The sequence below is a fragment of the Monodon monoceros genome, unplaced genomic scaffold, assembly GCF_005190385.1.
Source record: "Monodon monoceros isolate NGI ecotype Baffin Bay Population unplaced genomic scaffold, NGI_Narwhal_1 Super_Scaffold_5, whole genome shotgun sequence".
Lineage (NCBI taxonomy): Eukaryota > Metazoa > Chordata > Mammalia > Artiodactyla > Monodontidae > Monodon > Monodon monoceros.
The window spans coordinates 33,029,132-33,038,319 of record NW_021703782.1 but is presented as its reverse complement, the minus strand read 5'-3'; the positions used below and the strand labels follow the sequence as shown (position 1 = coordinate 33,038,319).

The 9,188-nt window shown below is 54.8% G+C and overlaps 1 protein-coding gene across 3 annotated transcripts; it reads right to left on the bottom strand.

Annotated features, from left to right (window-relative positions):
• On the bottom strand, positions 1 to 7,311 carry MYORG (myogenesis regulating glycosidase (putative)). 3 transcript variants are annotated; one of them, XM_029203166.1, is made up of 2 exons: positions 7,288 to 7,311; positions 1 to 3,898 (listed from the first exon to the last, which is right to left on the bottom strand). In XM_029203166.1, the coding sequence occupies exon 2, from the start codon at positions 3,829 to 3,831 to the stop codon at positions 1,687 to 1,689; it is 2,145 nt and encodes a 714-aa protein (XP_029058999.1). In that variant the 5' UTR covers positions 3,832 to 3,898; positions 7,288 to 7,311; the 3' UTR covers positions 1 to 1,686. The 3 variants fall into 3 exon arrangements, with proteins under 3 accessions (XP_029058999.1, XP_029059000.1, XP_029059002.1); XM_029203167.1 differs by lacking the exon at positions 7,288 to 7,311 and adding an exon at positions 7,034 to 7,074; XM_029203169.1 differs by lacking the exon at positions 7,288 to 7,311 and adding an exon at positions 7,034 to 7,071 and having other exon boundaries at positions 1 to 3,894.
• Positions 7,312 to 9,188: the final 1,877 nt, after the last annotated feature.

Here is a 9,188-nt window from a genome sequence, read left to right as displayed (position 1 = left end):
TTATTGAGCACCTACTTGTGCTAGGCACCTTATATAAATCTGTGCTTATAATTCCCTTAACAACCTGGGAGGTAGCATTATTGTCACCATTTTACATATGAAGACACTGAGGCTCAGTGAGGTTAAGCAGCTTACAGCTTGCAGATGAGTGGTAGAATCATGGGTGAGTGCTCCTAAACTTTCATTAGCATAGCATTCTTCACACTGAGAAAATAGAGGGGGTGGAGGAGTGGGCAAAGAGGTGCATTCTCTAGGGGGTGAGGGACTGATTCTGCTGTCCAAGCCATTAAGGGAAGCTGACCCCTGCCCTGTTTCCCACCTCCCTCATCTGGCAAGCCACTCCTTCCCCAGACTCAGCTGCAAAGTCAGGAGAAACTCACTCTGGCTGAGGTTGCTTTTCTTAGAAAGGGAAAAGAGCTAAAATAAAAGACCTTACCCTGTATGTATATCTGTAGGTGGCGATGTGCGCGGTAGTTTTTGTGCTAAAGCACACCACTACCAGAATAAGAACATCGCTCCCTCCCCCTATTTTTTTCTATTTCTGGCTGCACCCCCACTTGTGGGGTTCCCAGACCAGGGATCGAACCTGTGCCCCCTGCAATGGAAGCACAGAGTCCTAACCACTGGACTGCCAGGGAAGTCCCTAACATCACTCCCTTTTAAGCCACACCTCACATGTGCAGAGTGAGGCAGCTGAGGAATCTGGAAAGGACTGTTTATTTCCTACTAGAGTCCCAGAGACATCACCTAGGAAGGGACCAAATCAACAATCAAAACCTCAAATTTGCTCCCTGCCCTCTCCCTCCAGGCTTAAGCAGCCTCGGAGGTACTGCACCAAGGACATATGGTGCCCCCCCTTCTCTCTCTCTCTCTCTCTCTCTCACACACACACACACACACACACACACACACACACACACACATACATTCTTGAGTTAAGGCATCAAGTCTGGCCTGCATGGCTTTGCAAGTCTTTGCCCATCAGGCAGTGGCCCTGGCCCAGGGCTGAACCATGTGTGTACACAGATGCATAAGTGCGGTGTTAGGAGCTCTTCACAAATGAGGGACAATGATGATGGCCCTGTGCTAAGCCTACTCCACCTGTCCTTTGGGAGGGGACCTTGTCAGTTGGCCAAGTACCTCTGTCTCTTCTCGCCAGCTGGGGTGGGACCAGGTCAGCCACAGGTCAGGCCAGTGCTGGGGACTCAGGACCTGGCTTCCAACACTGAAAATGTGCCCTTTCTAAGTGTGGCTGGGGGCTATTTTGGGACCTTAAAGAGGATCAAGTCACCACCTCAGAAGGACAAAGATGGCCACTCAGGCCAGGATGGAGGGTGAGGTTTCTCTCTGTGCTTTTAAAACCCAACCGTGTTTAACAGGAAGACAGCTGACCTTTTTCCTCTGTGCTCTCTTGCCCCCAGCCCAGGGAAGAGGTTTCTGTAGACTGGAGTGAGTATGGAGAGAAAGAGGGCTGTTAGGATTGTGCACTGGAGTGGGAGGTTGCTTTAGCATCTTCTCCCCTGGACCTACAGGAGCTGGCTCCAGCACATTTACTTCAGTACCCACTTACTGGGTGGTACAGAGGTGGGGACTTCCTGGGGATACCCGGTGTGGCTGCAATGCAGGGTTAGAGGCCTACATGAAGACTGGGGTTAGGGCTGTGGGGTTTCTGGGTCCTGGGCTGGGTCAGGATGCCCAGATGAAGTAGGCGACCTCGTCCAGGTCAACAGGGTAATCCGTGAGTAGCACTGGCGTCTTGTCGAAAAGCTCACCCTTATAGCTGCGCCACTTGCCTGCGGGCAGGTAGACGTCCCGCTCCTGCTTGCCTGGCTCCAGTACCGGTGCCACAAGCAGCGTGTCTCCAATAAGGAACTGTGAGTCGATGCGGTGCGCCGTCTCGTCGCCGGGCGCGATCCACCAGAGGGGGCGCACGATGGGGTCTCCCGTGTCAGTGACCTCACCAGCCAGCTCAAGCAACAGCGGCGCCACGAGGGAGGCCCTCAGTGCAGTGAACTTGTGCGCGATGGCCACCACTTCGGCGTCGTACCGCCAGGGTGGAACGGAGAACTGCATAGCTGGCATGAAGGCGGCCACTTCCAGCCAGCGCACGTAGAGCTCGCGCTCAGGCACATCGCCGCCGCTCACTGTGCGCTCAGACACAGCGTTGCCACCCACCATATCGGGCAGGATGAACGGGTAGCCCAGCATGCTGACAGTGAGCACGGCGGGGATGAGCGAGCGCAGCCCCAGGTCGTAGCCCCACACCGAGTCGCGGTCCACCAGGCGGAAGAAGCACGAGATGTTCTGTGACTGGTAGCCCACACGGACCTCGGCCAGTGAGAAGAAGGGCAGCGCCATCTCTGTGTAGCGCCGGCTCCATATGTTGGGGTCAGACAGCGGCCTGTAGGTGCTGAAATCCCGCGGCAAATAGCTGACCTCTCCAGCGTCGAACTTGAAGGAGGCCACGGCGTAGCGCGAACGCAGTTGCCGCAGATGCCCCTGAAACCAGTCGCGGGCCTCCGGACGCGTGAAGTCGAGCACGGCGCCGATGCCATTCCACCAGCGCACAAGAGCAGGCAGCCGGCCCGTGGGTTCACGCACAAACAGCTCGCGCTCCACGCCTTCGCCAAAGCACGATGAGTTGTAGTTGACAAACGGGTGTACCCAGAGCGTGACGCGAAAGCCAGCGTCGCGCAGGCGGCGGAACATGTCGCTGGCGTTGGGAAACTTGGTCTCGTCGAAGTCGAAGTCGCCATAGGCAGGCGTGTACATGTCGTCGATTTCCAGATGGCTGCTGTTGAAGCGGTGCTGGCGGATCTGCTGAGCGAAACGCTGCACCTTGTCCTGGTCCACCGAGCGCCCGTACAGCACCCACGTGGACCAGATGGGGTCCCGGAAGGCCTCAGGCGCTGGCACCCTCGATGGCTTGTTGAAATAGCGCCGCACCATGTACTTGTGGATGGAAGTGACATCGGAGCCGACGCACACGCGGTAGCTGAGCTCGGGCGCAGCAGCGCGGCCGGCGGGCGGCTTGTAGGGCGTGTCGTGGTAGCGTGCCTGCAGCCGCAGAGAGCGCTCCGAGCTGTTCCAGCCCAGGTGGAAGGGCACTGAGTCGTTGACCTTGATGGCAGCCGCGCGCGACGACAGCCAGTAGCGCTCGAGGATGCCTCCAAATGCGGCGTCGGAGGAGTAGACGTCGCTGGTGACGAAGGGCTGAGGCTCCTGCTGGCCGTCCAGGCGGATGGGCCAGTGCTGGGTCTTCATCTCCGCGCCGCCGTACCAGTGCGCCCCCGCGTCGCCCAGGAACATGGCGTGCTCCACCGCGTGCCCCGGAGCCGCCTCCTCCCAGCGCACGCGGTAGCACATGACCGTGTCCTTGGGCCGCACAGTCTGGATGAAGAAGTGCAGCGGGCGCCCATCCGCTGTGCGAGAGCAGCCAAGCCGGGCGCCATCGCGGCTGCAGGAATCGAGGTCCAATGCGCCCGAGCGGAAGGCCAGGCGGAAGACCTGCTCGCCCTTCTGGTTGCGAATGGAGAAGCCGCCGCGGTTGAGGTCCAGCAGCTCAGCGCGCAGGCGTTCCGCCTTGCGTAGAGAGGCGGTGTAATAGCACCAGGCCACCACCGCGGCCAACACCAGTAGCAGCCCCAGCACTGCGGAGCCCAGCAGCGGCTTCAGCTCTTTGGACGGCTTGGGCTTGGTAGGCGAGAAGCTGTCAGGCAAGAAGGTGTACATGGTTGCAGCTGCGACGGCCTCGGGGCTCTTACGACCTGTGTGGCTCCCAGGGCGGCGGCGGGGGTAGGCCTGGCTCTTTTCCTGAAGATTCTGGGACATCAGCCCCCAGTTAGGGAAGGAGCAGGCAGTAGGGCCACCCGACAAAGCCCATCTGAACTTGGCCTGCCTGAGTCAGGAAGGGGAAGAGAGAGGTGGAACTGAGCTTTCTCATTCCATAGTATTTACATTTGCTGCCGCAAGAAAGAAGTGTATATTTCGGGAAAGTGTATCCTGGGACGTAAGGGCTTTACGCTTACCAGGTCGTTCTGTCTGCATTTTACCTACCCTTTCTCATGGGCCCCACTGCTTGTCAAAATTAGGACGCTGAAGGGGAGGGGCAGATAATATTCATCACCATTTTCCTGGTGGAGGAACAAACCCAGACAGGGTCAGGGAGCTGTCCAGGATCACAGAATTAATCAGGTCTCCTTGGATCACACATGGGGGCAGTTCAGGCTGAAGAGAAGGGGAGGAATCTGGAGAGGGCCTGGTTTCCCAGAGATGTGGCCATGGTGGGAGAGGGGGGATAAGCAAGCCAGCTCCTTAAGACCTTTGACACAGCAGGAGGCTGGCTTCCCCGTGCGGGGAGTGGGAGAGGAGAGAGGAAGGGGAACAGTTCAGGCATGGAATTTAATCTTGAGTCAGAAGCCATATTAAATCTGGAGATTAGAGAAGATACTCAAAGCCAGACTCAGTCCAAGGGCCTGGTTTGGAGGGGGGGCGAGGTTGGGTTTGGACTTTAGGACTGGGGTCAGGAGCCTAGCATGGGGGCTTGGTGGCTTCTCACATTTCCCTCTCTTTGCTCTCAAACTCCATTCTGCTCTCAGCCATCAGGATCACCAAGTCTATTTCCCTGCCCACCTTCCTGCTCTGCTCCCAGCACCACATCTGTGGGCCAGCTACCTTCTGGCTTTGTCTCTAGCACTCACCCACTGTCCTGTTTGCCCCTACCCTAGTTAGAGCACTGTCATTTCTCCCCTGTATCGTTGCAACACTTCCCTGATAGGCCTCCCTGCTTTCAACTTGTTTTCCTCCAATGCCTTCTGCTCACAGCAACTATAGTGATCTTTCTAAAACACTTATCAGATTACATCTCTCCCTAGTTTAGGGAGCTGCTCATGACCCCCATGATGAAGTTCAGAAGTGTAAGCTTTGCAAATTGAAGTTCAAGGCAAACATGGTCTCATCTGTCCTTCTGATTCCATTTTCAGCCAAGCCTATCCTATGACTACCAAGCTCTGTTCTTTCCTAACCTCAGTCCTCAGCCACCTGCTTTAGGAAATTTCACCCACCCATCTTGGGCCAACTTCTCTCCCCCACCTACCAGCTCTCTGGCAGTCAGACACCCCCTACTACACAATCCACTCTTATATACTGTATGCTAAAGATTCAGATATGACTACAGAGAAACACAGACTTGGGAGGAGGTGTGTGTCCAAACCTGCTGTTCAAGGCTACTGACCCTTCCTGTCTCAGCCCTCAGGGCAGAGTCCAGCAAAGAAATAGCACCAGCAATGTGCATACACAGACATACACTGCCAGCCTGTCGGCTGCGCATCTGCTCCAGCTGGAGGGAAGGAGAGAGGGAGATTGGCAAACAGTAATTAGACTCCTCCCAGATGCCAGTCCCCAGCAATTTCCAAGGAGACACCAGAGTTGCTCAGCGTTCTCACTTCCCCCACCTCTCCCATGAAGAGATTATCAAGAATGCCAGGTGCCAGGTGCAGATTGGAATTTTTATCCCAGATGTCAACATACAGCTCCCCATAATGCCCCCCCCACCCCAGTGAGGTTCTATCTCAGTGCCTTATTCTCTGAGCTCCCTCCCCCAACTCCCTAAACTGGTCAGTTCCAGCTGGTCTAGAACAGCCTCTTATTCCCTTCCTCTCATCCCATACAACTTAGCCTTCAAAATTCCCCCAACCTACTATGGACCTCCCTTCCTGTAGGTATAGGCTGGAAAAGCCTTCCTGGAAAATGCAGGAATAGCCTTTAGCTGATGCCCTTAAGCTAAGCAGGACCCAAAGAAGGCCTTAGGTGGCCCAGGCCAGACCTGCTGTACATTTATATTCAATTCATTCGAGACAACCAAGGCCCCATTCTGGGCACTAAGGGAATAGGGAGAAAGGGTCCATATCTGAGTAGGACAGAGATTGCTCATCCTCAAAACTTTCATATTAAGTCAGTCTATCTCATGACCCCTGGAGGCATGGCCAGCCCACCAAGGTGACCTCAAAAGCCTTTTCAAACACTTAGGTCTTGAGAATTTTTACTTTCTAGGGTTCTGAGGTTCTTTGATGAAGGACAAAAACCCAGAGGCCCTCTGTTGGTCTCCCTAATGCCACCATGGCATCCAACCCTAACAATAATGCTGAATAGGAGGCACAGCTGCAGTGCCCATTTTATAGATGAGGAAACAGTGGCCCAAACAGAAAAAGGAACTTGTTTGAAGTCACTTAGGTAGCAGGGTTGCCTGAATCCAAAATCCCAGCTTAACCCTGACAGGGAGCTAATGGTCTGACTGGCTATCTGAATGCAGGAGAGAAAAGGAGCTTTGTGGCCAAGAGGGTGGGACAGGCTTCCATCAGGGGGCTGTGGGCATGGTGAGGCCTGTATTCCCAAGGGCTGGTGCTGCTACTTGCCCCAGGAAGGCTTCTTGGGGATGGGAAGTGGCGATTTTAATAGCATCTGGTACAGGGGCTGTGGGGGAGGAAGTGTGGTTCTGGTGTTAACGGTGGCGCTAGAGACCCCTGTAATCTGCCGCCTCCACCATCTGGCCAGCCACAGGCTAAAGCTGGCAGGTAGGGTTTGCCCTAGCCAAGCCTCTCCCCACTTGACAGTCAACCTCAGTGTTGGCTTCCAGCCCCTAGCCATGTCTAAGGGGGAGGGTCGGGCCTAGCCAACTAGGCCATTCCACGTTGGGTCCTTTGTCCAACACAATTCCCAGGGGTAGGGTGGGGGGTGGAAATGCCAAAGGCAACTCTATCCGGGCCCTCTCCCCGTCCTGCCCAGCGAGCGGATCCGGGGGTATAGAGTGACTGAGCCTACAGCCTGGAATACTCTACACCCACTCCCAGCGCTGCAGCTATAATGTCCGAAAAGGACAGACTGAGGTCAAGAGGGCGGTCGCCCGCTGGGAACCGCGGCCGAAGAAGGGGCCCAGGTGTCCAGGCTCGCCCCACCTACTCATCTGTAGGAGCGAAAGTTCAGGAAATATTTTCCGTCAGCAACCCCCCAAGGTCTTCCCGCTGGGCGCACTCACGTAAGTGACCCCAGAAGTGGGGGTGAAGGGAGGCTCCTGCAGATCCCCTCCAAGTTAGCCGAAGTTGAGCTGCCACGGTGCGGCGCGGGGCGCTGCCTAGCTGGGAACAGCTGAGGCCGTCCTGGAGCCCCGCCCCCTGGCTGCTCGGCCACGCCTCAGTCATTCGGTCTCGTCAAGTCTCGGAGTCCAGCTCCGCCCCTGGCGCCCGACCATCCTCCCACATTGTCACGCGCACTTGAGGTCACGCCCCTTACCTCCTACCTTCCTCTTCTGTTCTGTGCCCAGCTCCTGGCAGCTCAGACCCACCGCCAGCCCGGTGCCTCCCGGTTCCGCCCCCCGCGTGCAGGCCCGCCCCCTCTGGACCATTGCTTACCCGCACGCGGGCGGGGCTCTTCTCCAGGTCTGCTGGGAACTGTAGTTCTGGAGGGAGGTGCAGCTGTCGAATGTTAGGGTTCTCGCACCTGTCGGCTAAATTTGGGATGTGTATGAGAAGGAGCGAGCCGCAGGGTAAAGGGACAGAGTTGGCCCTTGGGATTCCTTTTCCTCCAGATTTGGGGAGGTTGAGGCCGTCTCGGTATAACGCTCTCATTAGCTCTTTTCCCATATGGAAAAAGGGTAGCGGAATTCTGGGAGGATCTCAGCGGTTCAGTGCAGGTCGGATCCAATCAAGGACCCCACGGAGTGGAGCCTAGTTCCATCAGCCGGGAGGCCCAAGCTGTCAGCTCCCACCGGATCAGACCAGCAGTGCCTGAGATTAGGGACTGAGAAGACCGGATTCTGCTCCGTATTTTGCAGTCTTCCCCCACCCACTCCCCTTGGTGGCAGCCCTGCTGCGAGGAGGTGGGCGTGCCCCGCTATACACCTGCACCCAGGAGGAATGGGGTGCAAAAATACTGAAGATCCTAGAGGCTCCAGAACACCCCACCGCTTGCTCCCTGAGGGACAGAGAAACAGGGCTTTTTTTTTTTTTTTTTTTTTTTTTTGCTGCATTGGGTCTTCATTGCAGCACGTAGGCTTTCTCTAGTTGCAGCGAGTGGGGGCTACTCTTCGTTGCGGTGTGCGGGCTTCTCATTGCGGTGGCTTCTCGTGTTGCGGAGCACAGGCTCTAGGCACGCGGGCTTCAGTAGTTGTGGCGCACGGGCTTAGTTGCTCTGTGGCATGTGGGATCTTCCTGGACCAGCGATTGAACTCATGTCCCCTGCATTGGCAGGCGGATTCTTAACCACTTAGCCACCAGGGAAGTCCCCCAGGGCTTTGTTTTATTTTGTTCGTTTGTTTTTTAATTTTTTAATTTAATTTTATTTATTTTTTTATACAACAGGTTCTTCTTAGTCATCAATTTTATACACATCAGTGTATACATGTCAATCCCAATTGCCCAATTCATCACACCACCATCCCCACCCCCCCCACGGCTTTCCCCCCTTGGTGTCCATACGTTTGTTCTCTACATCTGTGTCTCAACTTCTGCCCTGCAAACCGGTTCATCTGTACCATTTTTCTAGGTTCCACATACATGCGTTAATATACAATATTTTTCTCTTTCTGACTTACTTCACTCTGTATGACAGTCTCTAGATCCATCCACGTCTCAACAAATGACTCAACTTCGTTCCTTTTTATGGCTGAGTAATATTCCATTGTATATATGTACCACAACTTCTTTATCCACTCATCTGTCGATGGGCATTTAGGTTGCTTCCATGACCTGGCTATTGTAAATAGTGCTGCAATGAACATTGGGGTGCATGTGTCTTTTTGAATTATGGTTTTCTCTGGGTATATGCCCAGTAGTGGGATTGCTGGGTCATATGGTAGTTCTATTTTTCGTTTTTTAAGGAACCTCCATACTGTTCTCCATAGTGGCTGTATCAATTTACATTCCCACCAACAGTGCAAAAGCATTCCCTTTTCTCCACACCCTCTCCAGCATTTGTTGTTTGTAGACTTTCTGATGATGCAGGGCTTTGTTTTGTAATTTGAAATTTCTTGATCATGAAACCCTCCAAAATTGTTTTGGACCTCTTGGACTTGGGTGGGGGAGGGCAGCAAGGGTATCTGAACATGGACTTCGGAGTCGCTGTGATGGAGACTCTGGGAACAGAGATCAAGAGCTTTGAGTATAGGGACGTGGCTCTGACTGCAGGATGGGCGA

Bases quoted from the DNA above. Each gene is read 5' to 3' on its own strand.
- MYORG (XM_029203166.1), bottom strand. From the start codon at position 3,831: ATGTCCCAGAATCTTCAGGAAAAGAGCCAGGCCTACCCCCGCCGCCGC.